This window comes from Patella vulgata, chromosome 2 (genome assembly GCF_932274485.2).
Source record: "Patella vulgata chromosome 2, xgPatVulg1.2, whole genome shotgun sequence".
Classification (NCBI taxonomy): domain Eukaryota; kingdom Metazoa; phylum Mollusca; class Gastropoda; family Patellidae; genus Patella; species Patella vulgata.
In genome coordinates, this window is record NC_065880.2 from 1347830 (window position 1) to 1374810 (window position 26981).

General features: G+C 35.7%; 1 protein-coding gene across 1 annotated transcript in view; it reads left to right on the plus strand.

Annotated features, from left to right (window-relative positions):
* Positions 1-4239, plus strand: part of LOC130010759 (uncharacterized) — a 63452-nt gene extending 59213 nt beyond the window's left edge. The window contains exons 6-7 of the mRNA XM_056098767.1: positions 2568-2627; positions 4211-4239. Coding sequence (XP_055954742.1) covers positions 2568-2627; positions 4211-4239 — 89 coding nt within the window. The remainder of the gene's footprint in view (positions 1-2567; positions 2628-4210) is intronic.
* The last annotated feature ends 22742 nt before the right edge of the window (positions 4240-26981 follow it).

Sequence of the window (26981 nt, forward strand, 5' to 3'; positions counted from 1 at the left end):
ATGATAAATGTGTTTATTAACCTATAGTTCAATTCATGTATCATATCAGCACAGATTTCCCTTCTGTTTTCTTCACAATATTTCATAACCAATTTAATTTGCGTTTTAAATAAACTCATACCATAACTAATATACTGACAATGGAGAATAGAAATAAAACATATGTAATTATCAAATTATAACTCATATTCTTTGGTGCACTTATATTCGTCTAATACAATTTCGCATAATTATCAAATAGTATTACAGTATATATAACATTAGGACTAAAGTATTTTTGGTGTAAAAGTGTAAGGGTCTATCTACCTAATTTTATGTATGGGTCCAAGTTTTCTTCTAGTGACCTCAGCCCTGTCGTGGAGAGTGGGTATAGAGATCAGTTGATTTCTTCTTTTTTTTTTTTTTTTTAAAAATGTAGTTTTCGTTGCTTTAATTACGCATGTAATAACTTTGTTTTGGATAATTTATTCTTCTTCAGGACGAAAAACATTGACCTGTAGAATCATAAGAATCATTGAAAAAAACATTGCATTTTTCAGCTATTTTGGTGACCATTATTTAATTCTGGCAACCATTTTTTTTTTATCAGTATGTGAATTTCCCGAAAGTTTTAAATCAGAGGTTAGGTCACGATCTTGATAGCCTACACGAAGAACACATTATGCTCTGAAACCAACAGAAGTTAAGGTTCTATTTAATCATTGGAAATTAATTGACCCCTGCTCTTATGATTGTGATTGAGGGTGACAACTGATCTTGATATTTTGTTAATACGGTTACGTGCAATCATGTTTATTCCGATAGGAACATATTAATTTCAATGTTTTCTTCTCATAAGTCAACAAAATTTCGAAATCTCACAAAATATTCAAGTTTTATTATTTTTCAACATTTCAACAATAAATCATCTATAACATCTTTCAACATCTGATAAATATAAATTTCTTCTGGCAGAGAGACTGAGTGAATGAGATTCGCTGTAAAATAAAACAATAGAAACATTTTTAAGTAGCCTATCACAAATCAAAAGAGTTTCATGGATTATTTATCGTCAATAGGCCTACAATATGTAGTTATCTCTCTTGAATCAATATTTCTCAACTTTTTGTCTGTTATTCTATAGCAAAATGGTCCTGCAGGGGTCAGAGATCAAATCACAAAATTTTCCAACAACTTGATATTTTACAGTTTGTCTACGAAGCTTTTATACCTTAATTCTAAAAAGGAATGGTCTAAATGGATGAGCATATTTAACCGGTGACTTTTCCTGAACTCAAAACCCAGGCTATTCATCTATTATATAAATTTCTACAATTTTCAATATCTCTCAACAGTGTTGTGCCTTGATTTCCCAAAAATTCAATACGACTGTGTTGCTAAGCAACATCATACGGTTCTGGTTCTAGCCTACTAACATTGCTCAAATAATTTTTTTTTATACCGGTAGGAGTCATTATGCATAATGATGACAGCAATATTCAAAAATAGTATAATCTGATTCGAAAGATGAATATTTACAAATGACCAATCAAACAAATCAAGCTAAATTGTATTTTATTTTAATAATTGTCAGGGAAATAAGTCGACCTGGCCTTCAAATAATCTTAAACAATCACGTATGGTGTGTGTATGAAATAATTAGTACTGGGTATTTATGTTGTTTTTTCCAACACATTATTAGGTCCAACACATATTTAAACGAAGAAATTTACCTAGCAAAGATTTTGGGTTATTTTTGGACATTGCACTGGTCCTGTCTCGAAACTCCAAGGGGGATCCGACAGTCTGTGCCCTCTATTTAGATACAATTAAGTATATGACCCCAGAATGATAACAAATCAAGAAAGCAGTGCTTTTCTAGACTGAAAATATACATTTTTAAAAATGGCTGATCTGATCAGCGATAACTTGTCAATTATTGAAAAATAGCACATGGCGTCAATGTTTTTAACGTTCTAATTCAATTACGTCTTTTGGCAAACGACCGTCGTCAAGTGACGTCATTCAGCAGACGACAGTCAACAAGAGATTTCATTTAGCAGAAGAATGTTGTGAAGACAGGTTGACTCAGTTGCAGAATTTTTTTCTTTCTTGTACATAATCTTGTACATGGAAATGTGGTCATATTACCGTTCGTCTATCAATCCGTCCGTCGTCCACAATTTAGTGAAACGATGAAGTCTATTTAATTACTTCAAGACTTAGACTAGAGTTATGGTCGGTGTTACACATTAGGCCTATATCTATATGATATGGTTGAACCTTGTGAAAGCTGTAACGACTAAAGTATGTTTAATACATGTTACATAGGTACGGTAGCCTATATTTATAATCATTTGGTTTGATTACAATCTGTTCTGTGTCTTGTCAGAGTGGGGTTGTCTTCTGGGCTTTTATCAAATCTGGTCGTATATATATTGTCGTCACCCCAACGTGCGAATTCGCCTCCCGTGCGCCCCCTCCTGCCTGTGGTCCCTGGATCCGCTCTTTTGTTTCGTTGTCTGGCAGCCTATCTATGTTTAAATAGTACGGTTCAGCACTTACTAATATATATGTTTCTATTACAGATACGGATGATACAGATCACTTACTAATAGATGAAGAAAGCAAAGGGGTGACAATTCCAGGTATGTCATTACGTTTTAGCCATTTTAATTTTAATTAATAATTAAAGAAATGGCAAGTAAGAGTGAATTTAGGGGTGGGGCAAACGCTGCGCCCCCCCCCCCCCCCGCCACTATGTCGATCCAGTGGACGCACTTTAAAACAGATTCTTGTCTCACTCAGGTCACTGGAAAAATGGTATTCCGGGTTTCTAGTTTTCGAAATTTTCCGCAATGGTCGCTGGATCCGCCCTTGGTGTGCGTATGTTTCGTTGTCTGGCAACCCATCTTTGTTTACATGGTACGGTTCTTCTGTACTTACTAATATATCTATCTTAGGAGGGGGTGCTCCTACGACTTCGCCGCGTGCGCCCCCTCCTGTCCATGGTCCCTGGATCCGCCCTTGGTGTGAGTTTGTTTCATTGTCTGGCAACCTATCTTTGTTCTGTACTTACTAATATATATGTTTCTATTACAGATACTGATGAAGAAAGCAAAGGGATGACAATTCCAGGTATGTCATTACGTTTTAGCCATTTTAATTAATAATTAAAGAAATGGCAAGTAATTTTCTAGTTGAAGTGTTTTTAAGCCAGGGTTGTATATCTTTCACATGTTGTGACAAACCATGGTCAAGGGTTATAAATATAATTAAAATAACTCAGGTGTATATCCTACTCGAAATTACCCCACCTGTACGTTCAGACAACAAAGATAACCTAGTTTAAAGATGGCCAGGGTTTTTAACCACCATCAGAACGATATATATGAACAGGTAATCAACTAGTATGAATATTATATAATTTCAGATGATGTTAAATATAGTCAGACATCTATACAAAACAATATGGCCACCACCATCACATCAACAACTCCATTATTAAACCAACCATTTGTTACACAAGATGTAAAAACAACTAACTATAATAAAACAACCGACAACAATAAAATGGACTGGGAATCAATACGTAGAACTTGTGAATATGGTACACTTGATGATGTCAAAACTTTAATACATCAAAATATCGATTTAAATATTCCTGTCGGTGATTATAATCAGACACCAGTATTTTATTGTGTATTGTCTGACAAACAGCCGTTAGATAAGATACAATTACTCTTCTCTGCTGGTGCCATGTTACATGTTAAGGGTCGTTATGGTGATAGTTTATTACACTATGCGTGTCTGTATGGTACAATAGACTGTGTAAAATATTTATTGGAACAAGGACTTGATAAAAATGATAGGAATGATTTTACTGTGACACCAGTATTTTATTGTGTATCGTCTGACATACAGTCGTTAGATAAGATACAATTACTCTACTCTGCTGGTGCCATGTTAGATGTTAAGAGTCGTCATGGTTATAGTTTATTAGACTATGCTCGTGTGTTAGGTAAAAAAGAATGTGAATCATATTTAAGTGAATTAGGCCTTGATAATTAGAATATAAATATCAAGTGTCGTGATTATGGTAGTTTATTAGACTGGACTCGTCGGTGGCGTAAATCAAAATGTGTATCATATTTATGTTAAATAGGCCTTGATAAATAGAATATAAATAATCATACAACATCTTTATTTTACTTGTTAATAATTCTGTTAGAACTAAATGATGAAGATGTTTTATTTTGATGTAAATTTTTAAATTTTGTTATAAACCATTTTCTGTCAATCAACAACATTCTGTACACAGACTGGCTACCTGTCAGCCATTAAAACTAGTAACACGTCATTACAAGTTTTTACAACGTCATTGGTTATTACGTCACAAGTCAATAGGTCACGTTAAATCTATTTATAAACAAATTGAAAGTAGTATTACCAGGTTGAATAACAGGAATAGAAAATCAACTGATGTGATGTTTTGGTGGTCATCAAAGTCAACTTTAACCCAATATTGTTTTAAATAACAACACAATGAATTATATTAACCAAGAGATATGATTGGAGAGGAATAGAATAATATTTGAAATGATGTTGAAAGAATATATTTACTATAGAAGGTAAGAAAAATTGATTTATTTTTCATTTTATAAATTGACATCCACTTTTCTCATGTCAGACTCCGAGTTAAATGATTAAAGCCTATTTGATTTCTAGAATATATCTCTCCAGATTTCTTTGTTTATATTTGTTGTTGTTTACCAGTAATCACATGGAACTTGATTCTGTCTATCTTGACATAGACTCGTTATTTACGATTTTATTTAGAAATATTTTTTTTTGAATGAAGTGATACGGCAGGCAAGTTTTAAATTCTGGTTTAAGGGGAGATTTACTATATTACTTAGAAATATTTGTAAATTGTTTTTATTGAGTGATGGATAAGGCAGACAAATTTAAGGGGAGATAAATCAAAATAGAGTTATCCTTTGTGGATGATATAGAAATAGGATTTAATCCATTTGACCAACTGGTACTATTAAACAATTAGAATTTCTAATAATTTAACCTTAAAATACAATAAATACAGTTACATTGATAGTTATGTGTAAAAACACTACAAAATATATGTAAAAAATTGGAATAATGTTATAAATTGTATAAACAATACCTTGATATGTTTTTAGCGTCTTGTAAATATTGTCTCCATTATCTATAAAAGAAAACGTATGTTTTGTTTATGTTTTTCAGAGCTGCTGTATTCGAACATAAACCGTCATTAAAAGTTGTTTGTGATTATTTGATACTTGATTGTGTCAAGAGATATCCACTAGAAAACTGTCCACTGTGTAAAAAACATGTTTTAGCTGAAGATCCTGAGGTAATGGTTTTTATATTTTGTCTAATAACCAAAGAATATCAATTCCCTAACAACAAACTTGACAAAGACTGTATAATATTAATAATGGTTTAATCTAGGATGCAGCCGTTTATTATAAACTAGTTGAAAAAAAAAAACTATTAAATCTAAAACTTTAAGTCAGAACAATTAGATAATGTGTGAAAAATATTTTATTTCAGAATCAATTGAAAGGTCGTAAAAATCAGATAGAGAGAGTTTATTGTGGTCATCTGTTTCATAATGGTTGTTTAGATACGTACATGAAAACACCTTCATTTATAGGTAAATATTTATAATACTGCTGGAAGTCATGGCGACCGTCTTCATTACCTCAGTTGGTGAAGAAAACTAAAACTTTACACCTGCTTAAATGATATGTTTATTAAGTGTTACTTGTGTCTTCTATTCGTTTTGTTTAATTTTTAAATTTGCTCGATATTCAAACCACGGATCTCACTTTAGATAGTTGACTGAAAATTAAAAGTGTATTCTGTTATTTGACTGAGTCAGAAACGCAAGGCTCCATATTGTACACATTGTCGTGCACGTAATAGAACCCTTGACAGACAGTTGGAATGTCGTGGAAGACTAGATGGGAATGTCGCTGTGCCTGAGTAAACTTTCCCTCATAGTACACTGTATGACGTATGTCGATCTTAATTAGTCCTGTAGAAGCAGAAAAGTAGGACGTTAAACCCCATTTCATGTTATATCACTTAATCTACATTTAAAATAAATAGTAACACATAATATAAGATTATGTTTGGTTTTTTTTTCAGGAGGTAAAAAATGTCCTTCCTGTGATAAACGAATGAAAAATGGAAAGTGTCAGCTGAAGTAATGGAGAATAGATGTGCACATAAACAAGCTAAACAAAGAGAACTAGAAGAAGTTGTAGATTTCTTTAAAAAATTGAAATAATTTAAAATATACCTCTACTTTTGTAGATAAACATACCAAATATGTATATTCCACAATCTTGGCTTCAAATTTACAAAAATATTTATTTACATTGTATTCAATGTCTGACATTTGAGATATTGAGGAATCCTTTACAAACTACAATATTGTAAAAATTGAATCTCTGGAAGGCGTGTCAGTATAAAAATATTCTGTTGAGTATTTTACAAAGATATGATAAATTAAAAACGTGTCAATATTCGGAATCTTCTACAGATGATATAAATGGGGTATGATCAAAAGTCAAGGCCACCTGTAATCTTCTGTTTTATCCGACTTGGGAGATTTTCTAACGTTAATTTTTCTTTCTTAAATATGCAATATATTGTAATATATAGAATCCGGTCTTTTATATAGGCCTATTGTAATATTTGATATAAAACTTACAAGTTCTACTTACTTGTTAGCCTCCATCTTGTGTCACGTCCATCTTAGCACCGACTTCTCAGATTGTTACATATATTTCTATTTGATCATTGTTAACACTAGTATTTCATCTTGGTTGTTATAATAATTATGTTTTATAACCAGAGTCCAGCTATGTGGTTTTTACTGCGAGAACTTCGCTTTTCCACATTAAACAGTGGATTCTTTTTCCCACAGGCTTTTTTTTCAATCCGCTGCGATGGCATCAAACAGCTGGATCTCCTATTTTAACTTGTTTTAATTATGACAAAGTGAGAAGATGACCAGCCCTCTCTTCTCTTCTCACGACAGCGATGTTAAAACTGTGTTTTAAAGTGACTTTTAGATATACAAGAACTTTTTATTATTTAGTGTTTTTACCTATTTTCTATATATTACTCATTCACATGTAAATAACTTAATTAAATCAACCTGTCCATAATATCGTGCAATAAACAACAAATGTCCTAAGGGCAGATAACTGTTCGTTGTATTAATATGTAACCAAGAGATAAAACCGAAACTTTTTAACAACTAAGGTATATTCACAACCTTTTAACTAATTAGAAAGGTGAGAATCGTGGCCGTGATGGAACTTGGTCATACATGTTAATGTTACAAATGTCATCATTAATCGGCAGAATATGCCGCCATTATCACCGGGTTAACCAATGTGCGACGTCAAGGACGTTAAGGGTTTGTGAACGTTATCTCCCATATTTAATATATTATAGAATGATTTACTAACTGTATTTTATTGTTATTCATGTCATGACATAACCTTGAATTAAAGGAACGGGCATATTGAACGTATTATTAGTCTTAGTCGTTAGACATTGAAGGAGGAAAACAACAGAATATAAGACGCCAGCTCGGAGATCCTGACAAGTCCAGCTATTTGGCTATCCCACTCTCCCATCCCCACATTTATTTTATAGTAGACATCGATACGGACAGGGTGTCGATAACCTTACAATATAAGATTTAGATAAAGAGCTGACAGTTCTTGCTATAATAGTTCTTGTTGCTTATGGTGGGCCTATAGGAGGCGTGATTCAAGCTCCTGTCTGTTTTAAAAATATTTTTTTATAATTCTTATACTCATCTCATAAATTATAAATATTATTTATTAGTTAATAAACAATTAAATATTGTTTTTAAATCATTTATATATAATGAAAAATCAACATCCATATGTATACATATTGGTGTGCACGTAAAAAACCCATTGACAGTTGGAAATCGAGAAAGAGGTTCATGGAAAGGCCACTGTCTGGGTAAAATTCTCCTACCTCATTGTCCATAAAACCATAGAAATAAACATTACAATATGTTTTTTTGCTAACTGTCAACAATCTTTTTACACGCTTGCCACTGTGTTCACGACTAGACGTGGGATTTTCATACAACCCAATCTACTTGTCAGCCAAAAAGGTGAAGATCAGGCTTGGTATTTTCATTATATAACTGTGGTTTTCTAGTTTAGATAACACTGGTACGAAATATTTTGCCTTGGTTTACTTATCAGTAGGCCACGGGTTTGATTTTTATGGAAGGGAACAGTGTCTAGTCATTCGGGTGGGACAAAAAACGCTGCTGTCCGGACAGAACAGTGAACCGGTAAACCTGATTTCACTTGAATTGGGCCAGGGCTTGGATTTTATTTTAATTATCTGGATTATTATAAGAAATACGTCCACATAACAGCCATGTCTTGACAGCTTCTGATCCGAAAGCAAAACATTAATATGGAATATGGAATGCCGAGTATCGAATTTGTCCTCCAATGACTTCAATACTTCATAGTAAATTCGAAAGAGAATCTGTTAGAACATCGGTGTAGGACGCAGGGCCTGGCAAGGACAGGGCCTAGTGTTGTAGGACGCAGGGCCTGGCAAGGACGGGGCCTAGTGTTGTAGGACGCAGGGCCTGGCAAGGACAGTGTCTAGTGGTGTAGGCCGCAGGACCTGGCAAGGACAGGGTCTAGTGGTGTAGGACGCAGGGCCTGGTTATCTAGCTGTTTGGATGGGACAAAAAATCGAGATCCCGTGTACAAATAGGCAGACACGTAAAAGAACCCTTGACAGTTGAAATTCGAAATAAGAGTAGACTGTAGCCTCTTATACCACACTGTAAGGTGTAAACTGGTCTTCATTATTCCAGATATTAAACCCCATTTCTTTAAGCAGCAATCGAGTCACAAGATTTATGACAAATGGGCGAGGGGTGGGGGGGGTAACTCTAAACGGTAAGGTCATGCAACGCTGAATATGGATAGGATTCGTCCTCTGATGACCCCAGGGCGGTTGGATGGTCAAACACTTCCAGTTGCCATGGTTTCGATACCCCACATGCACGTAAGTAAGGTTACCTGTGCAACCTCGTTGGTTTTCTCTGAGTCTTCCGGTTACCTCTCACTGATAAAGACCCATACTGGCAAACAAATTATTGATATGAAATTGGACCACATGTTAGTCCCGAAATGTCATGGTTTAAACCCTGTTTATCTTTCTTCCTCGTGCATAGGGGTACGGCCAGGGGGTGGGTGGGGCAAAATGACTTTTCGGGCAGACAAGTAAAGTAAACACAGAAATTATTATTAAATCTAGGTGGCAAACAAAAGTGCCCGAACTCTAATAACACACTAATTTGACACCAAATAATTACACCTCTAACTGCATGCTGGCCACAAACGGTGCCATCTTTAGTTTATTTTATCGCTGATAGATGGCCCTGGGATAGCCTGGTACAGAATCAACATGTCAGCCCCCCAGTGGACGTAGGCGAGTTTGACTTTCCGACTGGCAAAGTGCTATATCAGTTTAGTAAAATGTTTGTTCCAGAACATGTAGAAATAGTATTTTTCAAAGAATAAGAAATAAACGTGGCCACAATGCACACAGTAGTGACCCTATACATGCCATATATATGTTACCGGTATGCACCAAGATGCAAGCTCGAAACATATTCTTCCAGGTGTATTAGAACAACGTGTGTGAAAAGCAAGGTCTTCCCCTGGGGGTCACGATGGCTTGGTTGGCAAGACGCTGACTCGCTAGCCTGGAGGCCGTGTGTTCAATCCCTGCATTGGCATAGAAAGTTCATCCAGATTTTCCGGCGTGGTTCCCTCTTGTCAGTGATGCAGGATGGAGGGCCTGACAAGGAAAGCTGTCTAGTCGTTCGGATGGGACGAATAACCGAGGTCTCGTGTACATATTGGCGTGCACGTAAAAGATCAGTTGGCAGTTGGAATTCGATATAAGTGTAGGCCGTAGTGCTGCCGTCCGGGCAAAATTTCCCTCATAGCACACTGTATGGCGTATGCCCGTCTTCATTAGCCCAGTTAGGAGCAGAGCAGTAGGACGTTAAACCCCATTTCATTTCATGTCTTCCTCTGTTGCGATGGGACATCCAGCTGCTCTACTATGACTGTCATAAGCATAGAGATAAGATAGGTGGAGGCTATTGCTGGCCTGGTATATGCCTTGCTTGTGGGGCAGAGAAAATCCCTTTGTTGTAGTTACTCCTCAAGTTCAGACAATCAGACATAAGTAATGTTAGTGCAATGTCTTCTGTTTGGATTGGCCAAACATCCGCACACTGCTAAAAGTTGATAAAATTGTTGATAAAATTCACAGCATGTCAATGTTACATCTGAGCACGACAAGTATTTTCCACTTTTGTCTTCAATTCCTTCCATTTTGTGCATAGTTGCATCAGATGTGTGTCCCTACCGCCACCCAGGGCTGCATGGTGGCATCAGATGTGTGTCGCATTCACCACCCAGAGCTGCACGGTGACCCCCTCCCCCACCTAAACTCCCAATTTAGGAACCATAATTGAAAAAAGTGTATTGGATATGTCTAATAATGTGAAAATACATGTCTGGTTGGAATTTGACATTTCGGTAAAAGAACAAATTGCTCTATGCAAGAAAGGGTTAAAACTATAGCTTCTATTCACAACGTTGTCGGAAAAGGGGACGAGGAAAGTCACGCAATGCTGACCGACAGACAGGGTGACGACTATATACGCCTGGGCGGTCCCTGGGCCCTCGCCTCAAGTCCTAGAATGGTAGCCACCCCAATATAAAAATTGCTTCCGCCGGCCCTGTAGAACACAGATCCTATTTCTATTTATAGTTCAAATTTCTTTTATTAGTCTCCGAGACATTTTAAATAAACCACATTATTTTTAAAATACACGTATTGTTTAGGAAACTTGATGCGAGGTTTGCACTGAATTATGAGGAGATATCACATTGTATGGCGTATACCCGTCTTCATTAGTCCATTTTGAGCAGAACGGGAGTTTAAAAATCCTATTTCATTTCATTTCCATCAATTTTAAAATGTCTATAATTTGACATTTTTGTTGATTGGTGAATCAATGAAAAATACCATATTAAAGCAATGGTTATATAAATATGTTTTTATTGTATTTTTTCTATGTCTGTAAAAATGTCTGTAATTTGATATTGTTGTTGATGTTGGTGAATAAAGCAACACTTGTCAATGGTTATATAAATATGTTTTTATTGTATTTTTATTTATTGTTTGTAAGATTTGTGTTTATTTTGTGTTGATATAATTCCAACAATTATGCTGTTGTTTGACGGGAAGTAATCCAGGATACTGCTTAGTCAGTCAGCGTCTTACACACTTAACCACCGGGGCTACCATATTGCTTAAATTATATTTCTCAATTGAGAACGTTCAGAACCCATTGTTGTAAAACTATTTAAACATACATTATGCAAGAGCTAAATCGGATTATTGCAAGTCTTAATTTAGGCTTCAGATGTTATAAAAATTATAAATTAGATCTTTATTTAAACAACAAGCCCAAAATCAACTCTGTAGACCCACGGATGGCTCGGCTACAGCTCGGATTTAAATAGGATTTCACTAATTGATTAAATCAAATATGGGGCAACCTGATGAAAATACGTCAGTTAGATCGAGGCTAAATGATAGAGTGTACTTAGCGAGGCCGCTGTAGAGCGTTTCCGTATGCCATTGAAAACTTTACTTGATAATCGAGATATGTAGGTGGAGTTAACGCCTGTCAATCAAACGATCGGCCAAGGTGAAGACGCATTTCGCTACCATTTCTAGTCAAATATTACAACGATGATAACTATGTTCAGAATAAAGTAATTTGACTGAAATTTTCAATATATTCTTCTTTCATCATCTACTTTTGAACTGTTATAGCAAGAATGGCCAACTCTGTATAAAAATCTCCCATAATGTATCTTTAACCAACCAACTATTTAGTCAATAATCTCAAGCAATCTTTGCGATGTTATATTGTGTACCCAATCCACTGTTCACAAGCCTTTTGTCGGGCTATAACATGGAATCTACGGGCGTACAGACCCGATAGATGTTATAGTTGCAGTGCAGATATGAAATGCACGAAAAATTCCAGTTTACAGTGGCGGATCTTGGATCTTGGATCTTTCCGTGTAGCCCCCCCCCCCGCCCAGCCCCTAAGAAAGATTGGAAAACTGGACTGCCCAAAACGCGTTTTTCGTTTTCCTGCTACTCCAGCACGTGAATACAGCAACTTCAATGTGGTCCAATATAGCCTAACTTAGGTGGCTGACCTGAATTCCTAACAGCTAAATGTTTAGTCCACGGGCCAAGGCCGGCCTCACCGAGAAATCAAGGGATGAATAAACTACTAGACTGCTAAATTTCAGAAGCCTCCTATGATGCATTTTCAAAATCGGGTTAGGGTAGGCTCACTGCGCGCACAAAAACCTCTAAGCTAGCTAGCTTTAATGACTCGAAGATCTTTATTTCACTAAATCCACAGAAGCAGAAATTATGAAAATGTCAAATTTCATTAACTACTATGTTGATTATCGAGTTAAAACATGTTGCAAATTTCACTCGGATTCGAGGCGAGGTTCATGGGTTCAATAAACACAGGGTGCGCCCACGCTGCATGAAAAATTACCCAAACCAGCCGCCATTTTGGATTTTGACTGCCATATTGGATCATCCGTTTGATCACAATGACTCCATTGACCAACAACGACATATAACACATGGGTTATTTTCATCAACAATGTTTATAAAGCCCAATTTCAGAATACAAATGAGTCCGTCATTGCTTGCCGCCATCTTTTGGTAACGACGGTGACTCAGTGAGTAAGACATTGGCTCATTAATCTGGACGTCCCGTGTTCACACCCTGCGTTGGCCAAGAAAGTTCATTAGGATTTTCCTTCAAAAGTTATGCCCCTTTTCGCACAACTTTGTGAAGACAACATAGACTATAGCTTTTAATAGATCTTTATAAAATTTGGTGTGGGTTTAACATCCACTCGACACAAACCATTTCGGGACTAACATGTGGTTCAATTTATATCAATAACTCATTTGTGCTGATAATAGATCTTTATCAGTGGGAGGAAGTGGGAGAAAACCCACGACATTGAACAGGTGGGGAATCGAAACCATCCTTCTTGACGCGTTTGACCATCCAACCATCCTGGGGTCATCAGAAATGAAATGAAATGGGGTTTAACGTCCTACTGTTCTGCTCCTATACTGGGCTAATGAAGACGGGAATACGCCATGCAGTGTGCTATGAGGGAAATTTTGCCCGGGCAGCGGCACTATCGCCTACTCTTATATCGTATTCCAACTGCCAAGGGATCTTTTACGTGCATTCCAATGTTTACACGGGACCTCGGTTTTTCGTCTCATCCGAAGGACTAGACAGCTGTCCTTGTCAGGCCCTCCGTCCTGCATCATCGGGATGAACTTTCTCGGCCAATGCAGGGATCGAACACCCGACCTCCAGGCTAGCGAGCCAGCGCCTTACCCACCTAGCCACCGTGGCTCCCTGGGGTCATCAGCGAACGAACCCTATCCATATTCAGCATTGTCCAACCTTACCTTTTAGAGTTATTCCGCCTTTGTCATAAATCTTTCTAACATGACAGCTGTTGAAAGAAATGGGGTTAAATGTCCTACTTATCTGCAGCCTGCTCCTATTTCAAATTCCAACTGTCAAGGGTTATTTTACATAGTAGTAGATTATAGCAGAGGCGCTAGCCTCAGACCCGAAAATAAAATTGAAAATCTCCAAATATAAAACTGAAAGAATACACTGAATTCGGGGAGAAAATTGATATGGACACCTTGTGGTCGAAGGAAAGGGCACTTGAATCGCCCGGATAAATTCAAGCAAAGCACTTCGCAACAGCGTTAGGTAAACCAATTAGAATACTAAGCCTGACCTTCACCTGACCTTAGTAGTTTGGATGGTATGAAAAACAGAGGTCTAGTCGTGAATACAGGGGCAAGCGTGTAAAGAGACTGCTGACAGTTAGCAACAAACATATTGTAATTTTTATTTCTATGGTTTTATGGACAATGTGAGGTAGGAGACTTTTACCCAGATAGCGGCCTTTCCATGAACCTCTTTCTCGATTTTCAACTGTCAATGGTTATTTTACATGCACACCAATATGTACACAGACGGATGTCGGTTTATTCATTATATGTAAATGATTTAAAAACAATATTAAATTTGTTTATTAACTAATAAATATTATTTATAATTTGTGAGATGGGTGTAAGAATTATAAAATGGTTTTAAAACAGACAAGGGCTTGACTCACGCCTACTATAGGCCAACCACAAGCAACAGGAACTGATATAGCGAGAACTGTCAGCTCTATGGTTAACCTCACCATAATGGCGGCATATTCTGTCGACAAATGATGACATTTGTAACATTAACATGTATGACCAAGTTCCCTCACGGCCACGATTCTCACCTTTCTAATTAGTTAAAAGGTTGTGATTACTGTAGTTGTTAAAAAGTTATAATTCTTGAGAGGTAGTCACCAGAACTAGACATCGTCTAGACATCAGATGGGAGCATTCTATATAAATTAATGTTCGATGATGCTTTTGAACATCTACTTCCCGGACGATCTTCAGTATCATCTGCTGCTACGATTCCTTCTTTGTGCCAAGCTTAACTTACATTAAAGTGTACACAATTCAAGCACTTACGATGATTAAAGTGCGCTATTACCACGCCTTTTATGACGATCGTGCTCATGAATAAACATGATTTGTTAAATATTACTTCATGATGTGTTTGACATATTTTTTACGGCCATGGCCACATGGGATCATCCTTGTCTGAACGACCTGTAATAAGTTCCAATACTTACATTTCCTTATTTACTGTCCCGTGCATAACTTCCAATACTTACTTCTTCTCGACTCCACAATTCATACCTCTTACCAGACTTACATACCTTACTTCCAAGGTACTATACTTTCTAACACCTGCCAATATTATCTTCCTTCCTTCTCTCAATATGATACCCTACTTCCACACTAGGTCAAAACAGTCTCGCCACATACATGAGGTAAATACGCTGTGCAGTCAAGTTCAGGCCTGATGGTGACGGGACTATCGTTTTGTGAAGCAGTAAAACCCCCTTTTACTTCCTTTCAAAGCGGTAACTGATTTATGATCAGAATTAACCAGATTTCAGTTACAAAACCCATAGTGCCTAATTTATTCAAAATAATGGGGGTAACACGCAAAACTTTTAAATTAAAAACCCAAATAATCCAGACTTCCTAAGTAAAAAATGAAAGGTTTTCCGAAACGATTAAACATCTCCCATTTACGTGTCTTCTCATAGAATCTATTTGATATGTCCATTTTATATTATATCTGTATACGCCTCTTTAATGTTCTATCTGTATATGCCCATTTAATATTAGATCCCAGAACTGTCAATTTGCTGCCGCGTATTAAGAACCAGGGGTAAAATGTTATATCGTCTTTAGGGGGACTTCTTAATAAAATATTGTCAAACTGAATTATATCTTATAATGTCTGTTGGGCTTATGAAATTACCTTTTATTACTGATGGTGGAACGTTAAATACTGGTGGTGTATAATAACAGTTGGACTTTATACGATATAAAATAATTTTTAATTTTCCTTCTTTATATATACTGTATTTCATAGTTTCCAACATTGGGGCTCTATAACATACAACCCGGATACAAACATCTGCTTTCCCAAAGTATCTGAAGTAAAAAACAATCTAATAGCAGACAATAAGTGGACACATTTTAGCGTGTGAAAGATCCGCTGATACACCCCACCATAAAATGGATGATAAAAACAAAGGATGACGCCCTAACAATGCTTTAACCATCAATTCCTATTAAACATGACCATTAAAAGTTTAAACCCCGATTGACTTCACGTTGCCATCTTTCTGTTTCTGAGAACAAAATACAATAATACTTGCAAAGCATGATCATTCACGCCGTGTACCAATCGATTATTGGGATGTCTCTAAGTATCCATATTTATTCTTTACCTTTAAAATCAATCCATATTCTTTCATAATAGTCCTCCAGTTTGTCACCTTCATAAACCAGGTGTATTGGTCCCTTTGTCGGCTTTAATTGTTTATAAATCAGATATTTGTAACCCGCAATATCAACAGGTGTCATGTCCATGTTGTTGGTGTCATAACGAACTGTATAATCTCGACTATAAATCGTCAAACTACCATTATATAAACCAACTTTAAGTCCAAGAAACGAGACCCTGGTATCAATATATACATCATTATCATCAGCTGTAATCTCACAACTACAGTAAAAATGGTCGTCGATGAGAGGAGAACCTCCTCCTCCCCCTCTAGTCAAAGAGATGTTCTCCAAGTTGTGGTTTATCCCAGGTTTGGTCATATTCATAATTGATGTATCTGAAATATAATCATCAGAGTCCGGTGTTTGATCATCTTAATTTTAGATATGTGTGTGCTTTGTTCTATCGAATATCATAACAGGTCAGAGAAATTTAATAGAAAAATAAATCTGATCACAAAGTTTAGAGTAAGAATTAAGCCAAGCCAACAATAGAGAAGGTACCACTGGATCTAGCCAGTGAAAGGATATGCAATGCTGTTAACGCCTTATAAGGAAAGGTGACCCCAGTCGAACTTAATATAACCCATAGCAAATTCGTTACATCGTCAAATGGTGGTGGAAATATAGAAAGCGAAACAAAACAAATAGCTGATAATTATGATTGGAATATCGACAATATGGAAACATTTAGCACGTGTAATTAAGTGTGTATTAGATAAGCGTCCCTTATGCAAACTACGAAGCCGGTTGTAAATATACAGAGTTTCTTGGATTTGTTCCCGTGGTATTCTTGACTTAACGGTCGGACGAGTTTAAATGAGATTATTTAGAGATTTGATTAGTGATAAATGAATACTTACTATATACATATATTGAATGAAGGATATTAAACTGTGAGATGAACAGGTGTTACGTGATACACTATAATCATAAATCAGATCTATATAATAGCTATTAGATAATACACATTCTGATATATACACATAAACATATCCAAGACGATCCTCTTCATTTACTTCTACAGTACAGATATTATCTGGTATCCTCTGACAACAAATTTGATCTTTTGTTTCATAGTAATATCCCACTGTAACGTTAGTTATCATAAAAACGTGGTGTGGATCGTCGCATCTGTTTATACCTGCACAGGTAGTATAAAGGTCGGATGGATAATAATTGCTAGTAAATCCACGTTTACCCATTTGTCCATTACCTGAAAAGAAAAGATGCACCGGTAGTTGAGGGGCAGTAAAATGTCAAGTTAAGAACTTACAACTCTTGTCTGACATATCTATCAAAATGATTAGAAATTGTAGGTCTCGTCTCGAAGGCAAATGTCTACAATATTAGGGATGATGGAATGGAACACATTGTTTTAAAGGGTGGTACTTTTTACCGCCGACCACCGCCGACTACCGCCGACCAATACTTTTACCGCCGACCGTCGTGAAATTACCGCAGACCAAATACTTTTCACCGCCGACCAAGCATATTAAAGACAGTATAATATTTCACTTACAAAATAAAGTGGGACTTAATGAGCGATCCCAAATTGTAGATAAGTTCTTTGGAACTGAAGGACTTGCGTGTGCAAACGACACGATAGACTTTGAAAGAAGAAAGCATGACATCTCAACCGTGTACGAAAAATACCCAGACCTACAAAAGTACCTTGAAAGCGTGAAAGCTAGAATAACAAAGTTCGTTTATATACCAAAGAGAAAAGGTGACGAAGTCAAATTATGGACAAATAACAACGCGGAATCCGCAAACCATATTTTTAAATGTGCCATTGACTGGAAACCCCAAAAGGCTCCGGAATTAATCGAGAAGCTGTATATGTGTGTGAATTTTCAATTAATTAATTTAAGATCTACCCTGTATTTTTCTGGAGATTATGAACTTTGTGGTCGCTATAAAGCATATTCTGTTTCCGAACAAAAGTGGCGCTGTTTCAGCGAAGAGCAAAAAGAAAAAAGTTTTGCAAATTTTCTTAAAGACTCGAAAAGGAAGCGCGACGAAGAAGAAATTATTTGTTCAACAAACAAAAAATTTTGTGTAGTAAAGAAAGCAAAATTACCAGCCCAAAAAACCCATCAAACCAAAAGGTGTAGAAGTGTTCGCACTAATAGAAGATAGGCCTAAAATGTTATTTATTTATAACCAGTAGCTGAAACAATCTTGATCAATTTGCCCTTCAATATCTAAATTGTAGTTTTGTCCTTCCATATTCTTTAAAATAAATATGAATGTTATTCGACAGTTGTACGTGATTACACCTCAAATACAAAATAACATTCTTGTTGTATTCTTTTTTATAAAAAAAAAGAACCGTAAAATAGTCGGCGGTAACAAGGAATCATTAAGCATTTGGTCGGTGGTAAAAAGTATTTGGTCGGCGGTAAAAAGTAAAATATATATATGAATGTTTTCGACAGTTGTACGTGATTACACCTCAAATAAAAAATAACATTCTTGTTGTATTCTTTTTTATAAAAAAAATAAAACAACGGTAAAATATTCGGCGGTAACAAGGAATCATTTAGCATTTGGTCGGCGGTAACAAGTATTTGGTCGGCGGTAATTATATTACGGTAGAAAGTCATTACAATGCGGTCGGCGGTAAAAAGTATTTGGTCGGCGGTAATTACACGACGGTCGGCGGTAAAAAGCATTTGGTCGGCGGTAGTCGGCGGTATATGTATATGAATGTTTTTCGACAGTTGTGCGTAATTACACCTCAAATACAAAATAACATTCTTGTTGTATTCTTTTTTTAAAAAAAAAATAAAACTTAACGGTAAAATAGTCGGCGGTAACAAGGAATCATTTAGCATTTGGTCGGCGGTAACAAGTATTTGGTCGGCGGTAATTATATTACGGTAGAAAGTCATTACAATGCGGTCGGCGGTAAAAAGTATTTGGTCGGCGGTAATTACACGACGGTCGGCGGTAAAAAGCATTTGGTCGGCGGTATATATATATGAATGTTTTTCGACAGTTGTGCGTAATTACACCTCAAATAAAAAATAACATTCTTGTTGTATTCTTTTTTTTAAAAAAAAATAAAACTTAACGGTAAAATAGTCGGCGGTAACAAGGAATCATTTAGCATTTGGTCGGCGGTAACAAGTATTTACACGACGGTCGGCGGTAAAAAGCATTTGGTCGGCGGTATATATATATGAATGTTTTTCGACAGTTGTGCGTAATTACACCTCAAATAAAAAATAACATTCTTGTATTCTTCTTTATAAAAAAAATAAAACAACCGTAAAATAGTCGGCGGTAACAAGGAATCATTTAGCATTTGGTCGGCGGTAACAAGTATTTGGTCGGCGGTAATTATATTACGGTTGAAAGTCATTACAATGCGGTCGGCGGTAAAAAGTATTTGGTCGGCGGTAATTACACGACGGTCGGCGGTAAAAAGCATGTGGTCGGCGGTAGTCGGCGGTGGTCGGCGGTAAAAAGTACCACCGTTGTTTTAAGGTTGTGTTATCCGTGACTAGAAGTATTGAAGGGATTTGAATCCTGTAGCGTCACAAAAGTCAATTTACAGAGTGGTAAATAAACACGACTCACGTTGCCGATATCTGTTATTTTCAGCTTCTATAATAAACAAGACTCACGTTGCCGATATCTATTATTTTCAGCTTCTATATACTGACTCGATTGGGAGTGGACTTATGCTTTAGTTTGAAGAGATCCAGGTAGGATTATTATTGCGGTATTTTTAATGTTAAAAAAAAAAAAAGAATGAACATTATAAATAAAATTTACATATTGTAATTAATTGATTTATCGACATTATTGTCTACCCCTACACTTGAGTGAACATAAAAATACATTTGTCCAGATCTAAAACATATAAATCGATCACACGTTGTACATTAGAATGGGTAACAAAATGGCGCCCATGACGTCAGATGGCCAGACTCTCTATATACAAGGTTCTGCACAGATTTAGTACCAAGTCTCTCAAATACAGACATTTTGTTCACCATTCTACGACAATTACACTGTCTCTTTTTTTAACTTTGATATTTGCGCATATCGGACTGCAACGTTCTGGATTATGGACCCTGATTGTACGAACAATCGCATTTTTAGATTGTGGCACTTTATGGTCCCTTATTGTACCCAAAAATTGTGATTTTAAATTGTGCAACAGAATGAAATACCAAGGTCATTGCTGGGTCACATTTTTTATCAGATTTTGATGAAGCTTAAAATATATATTTTTTTATATCCTAAAGATCTAATTTCCTTTCGATATTCGCGCAGGTCGTATCGTAAATTGCCGATTGTACGAAAAATCGCATTTTAGCTTGTGGTCCTTATAGAGGTCATGATTTTTATCTGATTTTAGAAACCATTCAACTGTATCACCGTTCTAATTCCGTGAACATCGGACTTAAACTGCCCGACAATAGTCGCTCCTTGTACACAAATAGTGTAAAGGTATTTTTAAATACTTTATTAAAATACAAAAGTTGTGGATGAAGCTTAAAATATATATTTTTATATCCTAAACATATCATTTCCTTTCAATATTCGCGCATGTTGGATCGTAAATTTCTGATTGTACGAAAAATCGCATTAAAATTTAGCTTGTGGTCCCTCTAGGGGTCACAATTTTTATCCGATTTTGATAAAACTTAAACAAATTGAGCCATTTATAAGAATAGATTACTTTTTAAACACAGGTTAAATTAAATTGACTGATGTGCACTGTCATTGTTAATAATGGTTATGTAGGTCCCTATTCCTTTATTTTGTCATTATTTTTCCCTAGTATAATATTATATTAAATCATGCAGTAGACTGAACCGCCATACTGTCCTACAACAATAGTTCCTTACTTTGTAACTAGTTATGTAGTTCCCTATCATAACGTTTATTTATTCTGATATTATAAAAAACATCCAGGTGGCGTAGTGGCCAACCTGGTCTACACAACCAGTTATCTTTCCCTGACTAGTGCTCTTTTAACGCAACTAACTTAACAGTTAATTCCCGATTCTGCTATGTATTTTGAGATAGCTTCATAAACTTTATATGACATCTTCCGAGGAGGGAAGAGTACATTTTGGAGGGTATATTGACGTTTGGCATCTTCCATTAAACTTCGTACAGGGAATCTTTTTTCTTGGAGTTTATTGCACGCAGTGGTGAGACATGATTAACGGTCAAATTGTGGCCACATTCGCACTTCACTGGGTTAAATTTATGGTCAGTAATTAAATCCGTAGTAGGCCTATTAAGGCACAAATTTTGCGCGATGGGTGATTTATCTCCGTCTTTACAACCAGGGCCCTGTTTCACAAAAACTTAAACTAAAATCACTAAAATCGATTTTAACTAAAATCAAACTGAAATTTTAAATTTTATGCGTTTCACGAAGATCGATTGTAACTTGCAATGCAATTTTAATAGATTTTAGTTAAAATTGCTTGCGCACGCGCAGTGCACAATTCCGGCGAGGGCACTTAGGGCGTAAGCATACACGCTTCGGAACTGAAAACTGTTACCAGGTTGAACTAACCGTTCCAATACCAATGAGGAGGGTTTCAGACGTTGTAACAATGTCTGCACATGGTCAGACAGTCGTAGAAAGATGAAATAAATAAGTTAATTGCGTGTTATTCGATTTAAAATGAATTAGTTGGTTGGCCTTGAACTTGCATGTCACTTTCGTGACCTTGGCATATGATTTACCCGCAGGCTTCAATAGAGATAATGCGTATCGATATACTAAATCGCTTGAATTTCGTAGTTTGTGGTATTTTGGATAACAGAAACTATTGAGAAATTGTCACAAACGTGATATTTCTGACTCAAACGATTAATCTAGAATAAAGTATTGTCGATTTTTAAAAATATTTAATAACTTTTAAACTAATACACGAAATAACCAATGTTCCGATGCCTAGATTTGAAATTTCAGTCCCATGGACACTTTCAATAATAATTTGAAAATGCCAAAGTGCCACACTCCTTATTGGATAATGCCTATCTATCTTACTAAATTAAAATGATTTTTTCCCAATATAAAATACCCTTAGCTCCTATATAAATCATCATAACCTCAAAACCATAAATACTTTGCATATGGCGTATCTAGTATTATTGGACTGACGGGGTTTCGATTCCGAGGTTGTATGTGACAAAGAGTAGGGTCGCCCGTCCAAACTCGTGGGTTTTCTCCGGGTCCTCCGCTTTCCTCCCACTACAAAAGATCCCTACGCGCAAGCGAATTATTGAAATAAAATTGAAAAATGCGTTAGTCCCAAAATGACCTAGTTTGAACAGTTGATTTAGATTTTCTTTTAGGGTTTTTTTTTTTGGTCTATTAATTATTTGAAAATAGTATAATTTATACTTGAATCATGATAATATATAAAATAGTAACAAAGAGTTTTGTTTACTGGGGTTTTGAGGGTTTTTTTGTTCTTGGGGTTGTAATTTGGGGCGTCATCTAATTGCTTATATTGCCTTACAATAAAATAAAGGGGTGGGCCGCAGATATATTTCATATGCAATGAAAAGAAATTGAATGAAAATTATTTTTGTGAATGATAGTATGTTTATATTATATAACCCGGGCCATTGGCAATATTATCATTATTCCAAATATATCTATATATCACAATAGATCCCACAACGTAGCTCTAATCAATGTTTGTTAATGTCGTGATTTTAAGTTAGGAGAGGGTGACGGCTGTCCTAAATTAAAAATTGATTTTAGTTAAAATTGTCCCTAAAATAGTTTTGTGAAACGCCACTATTTTAAGTTAAGATACAATTTTAACTTACAATATTATTTTAGTGGATTTTATCTAAAATGCTTAAAATCGTTTTGTGAAACGCATCTATCTTAAGTTAGGATGGAATTTTAGTTTAAGACGATTTTAAGGTGATTTAAGTTTTTGTGAAACAGGTCCCAGGTCGTTGTATAAATTGAATCTAAAAGTATTTGCTCTGGCCAACTTAATTTTCCATTCTGATTTAATTTTAGTTTTGACGATGCTATTAAATTCCAGAACGCTATATTTTAAGTATTCGGTCTCGCAGAGGCCGAGTCGTTTGCGAGCCAGTTTGTCTACGGATTCATTGCCTGCTATGCCACCATGAGATGGTATCCATGTAAATTCTACGGTTTTATTTTTGTTTCGGAGGGAATAAACACTTGCTCAAATATTCTGAATAATGTCTGGTCTAGGTGTTGTTGGGTTTTTTTGTCATGTATTATTGACTTTATGCTGCTAAGGGAGCCTGACACAATGGCTGCTCTTTGAACGGTGGATGACATGAGCCACTCAAGAGCTATGGATATTGCCTATAATTCTGTCCTCAGTGTGGTTAGTAATAGGTTGGACCTTATTATGGTTAGTATATAAATAGTGTCTTGAAGATAGTCAGTCTGTTTTTCTGAGCAATGTGTTTGACTTAAATAGTATCGATTATCGGGTACCATGACCCCCCGCAAATAGAAGCAGAATTACAGCACTTGAAAGAAGTTTTCATCCATTTCAACCAATATCCGTTCATAGACAAGACATCATATGAAATAAGAAGATTACTAAACAGAGCAGGGATTGACGCTAGTTTTACCACGGCACCCACAATCAAACAGCTGCTAAAGGCTAACGGGAAGAACCCCCCCATCAAACCCTCCACTACCAACAGGATGCATATACAAACTGACCTGCTCGTTTGAAAACCAGTACATAGGAGAAACTAAAAGACCGTTAAGCGTTAGAAATAAGGAACACCAATCGCTATCCAAAGATAACAAATCCGCAGTCGCTGAACACTTGCGAAACAATAAGAAACACAGAATTCAATGGTCTAAAGTAGAAGTGATGAACGCGAACCAACATGTTAAGAAGACAAGGAAAATCATGGAAAGTATTCAGATCCGACGACACAAGCCGGCCCTTAACAGAGATGTAGGAGTCTACCTTCCCCACGCATATGATACAATAATTTTCCAGTAATTCATTTTGTTATCAGGATTGTTGTTCCATTCTCACTTATTGTATTCACTATATTATTATATATCGGATTGGTTACTGATTATTTTTTCATTATTATTATTATTATTATTATTCATAACATTCAGAATCATGCTTATTGATTAGCCTTTAATATTAATCGTTACTTTAATATTTAAGTATATATATATGATCCAGTGCTACATATACTATCTAACATCGGCCATTATTAAAAATTAAACATCAATGGTATTAAAATAATAGTCTATGTGTGTTATTGCACACCTAATGAATGCTTAACACCTATTTGTATCATTGTAATAACACTAATTAGGCGTACTCCTGCTTTATAGATATGTGATTAATTATGGCTTCGGTACATTGTAACCACCTAGGGTTTTATCATCATCGCTTTGATCAGTGCTAGTTATATATAAGATCTATATTTATGGCTTCTTTTTATACTGTATATAAATACTTGATGTTTTACATATATCTTATCATTTATACTGTATATAAATACTTGATGTTTTACATATATGTTATACTGTATATAAATACTTGATGTTTTACATATATCTTATCATTTATACTGTATATAAATACTTGATGTTTTACATATATCTTATACTGTATATAAATACTTGATGTTTTACATATATGTTATCATTTATACTGTATATAAATACTTGATGTTTTACATATATGTTATCATTTACTTGATAAAGATGAGAGTATCATCGTCGAAACGTTGCATGTTAATAAACCAGTGATTGTTATTCCATAAAATAGTGTTAGTGTGGTATATCGATAGTTGATTTTTACAGTCCAACACCCGTGAAGTTCAAAAATGTAACGATTAACTACCATAGTAAACAATCTACGCTAGATCTTGTCAAACCTTCCAACATTCATAACTTCGGTGAGAATACGGTAAGTTTTAATGACATGTTCAATATAATCATTTTTCATTATTTATTTGTGAACTATTACAGCAAGAACGATCACCTCTACATATAAATCTTACACAAAGCATCCATAAAAAGTAAAAATGCTTTGCATAATCACTTATAAAAGACGTATAGTACTCATATTTATTTGCTAATCGCACTTGAAAATAACGTTAGATATATCCTTTTTGTGTGGGATCAGGGTCAGACCTCAAATAATGATACCAGAAAACATTACACCGAAACAACAAACTAGTATTCAATTGGCAGCCCCCCCCCCCCATCCCACCCACGTTTAAAAGTAGGGGTGTCACAATAAGACATTTTTTTTACAAATCATTTCAGGCCAGCAATTTCCAGAGGCGAAATTGCTAGCTGAACACGATTTTTAGAATTTTTTTTATCTATGACGTCATTTTCGGTTGGGGTTTGTCTGATTTCCAAAATGGCCGCCAAAAGTTGACGTAAAATGAATTTCCAGATAGGATGGGTGATTTTCATGCAAGGTATGGCTTGTAATATATCATATATAAGGTTTTTGTTGTAATTGAACTGAAAAATAATCTCTAAAACTAGTTTCCCCAAATCCAAGATGGCGGAAATTCAAAATGGTGGCTAAAATTTACCTAAAATGGCCGATTTGTCAGATTAAAGTCATTTCACAGTTTGATTTGGTTTGTAATATGTAATCTAAAGGGTTTTCACTGTCACTGAACTTAAAATTAATCTAAAGAAAAAAAGAGTTTTCAAAATCCAAGATGGCGGAAATTCAAAATGTCGACCAAAATTTATCTAAAATGGCCGATTTGTCAGATAAAAGTCATTTCACTCTTTGATATGGTTTGTAATACGTAATTTAAAGGGTTTTGAATGTCATTGAACTTAAAATCAATCTAAAATAGAGTTTCCAAAATCCAAGATGGCGGAAATTAAAAAATGGCGGCCAGATTTTCTCTAAATTGGTCAATTTTTAAGATAATCGTCAATTTTCTGTTTTGATATGGCTTGTAATATGTCCTCTATTAAGTTTTCAGAGTCACTGAATTTGATAGGGGGGTTGGATGGCTGAATGGTTAGCATGCGCGTGCTGTATCATAAAGTCTGTCATTGAGTCGACTGGCGTGATTTTGAATCCCCGGTTGTACGTGGCAAGGAGTAGGGTCGCCTGTCCAACCTCGTGGGTTTTCTCCGGGTCCTCTGGTTTCCTCCCACTGCTTAAGACCCCTACGCACAAGCCAATTATGTAAATAAAATTAAACCATATGTTAGTCCCGAAATGACCTAGTTTGTGCCGAGTGGACGTTAAACCCCATTTCTCTCTCTTTCTCTCTGAATTTGATAATTGAAGATGATTGTTTCAGAAAAAAAAGGGACAATCATCAATATTTCTCTTGGATTGGTTTATAATAGCAAATTGTAACACTTTTTTAAGGGCAACTTAATTTGACCTGACCCAGGAATCTACCTGTCAATAAATAAACCATGTGCAGAACTTACCAGTCAGCTAATTAGAATTTCAAAGAATTTAACCTTAAGACACAATAAATGTAGCTTAATTGTTTTTATGCATAAAACCCCCATAACAATACAACGGGGCCAACTGACGCATTTTTAATTTCATCTCCTTTGTCTTTGCACCATTTTACCGGAGTGAGAATCATTTGTGGTATATCCAGTCATTAAGAATTTAAGTTCTCCTATTCGTTCAGAAATGGTAATGTGGTCCGTTTTTGCATCGAAGACTCCGTGTCCAGTAACTTTTGTGGTATAGTCTAGATGTTGTATCCACAGGTCATTTTCGTCAGTTACGTATTTCACAACAAGTTCTACATGT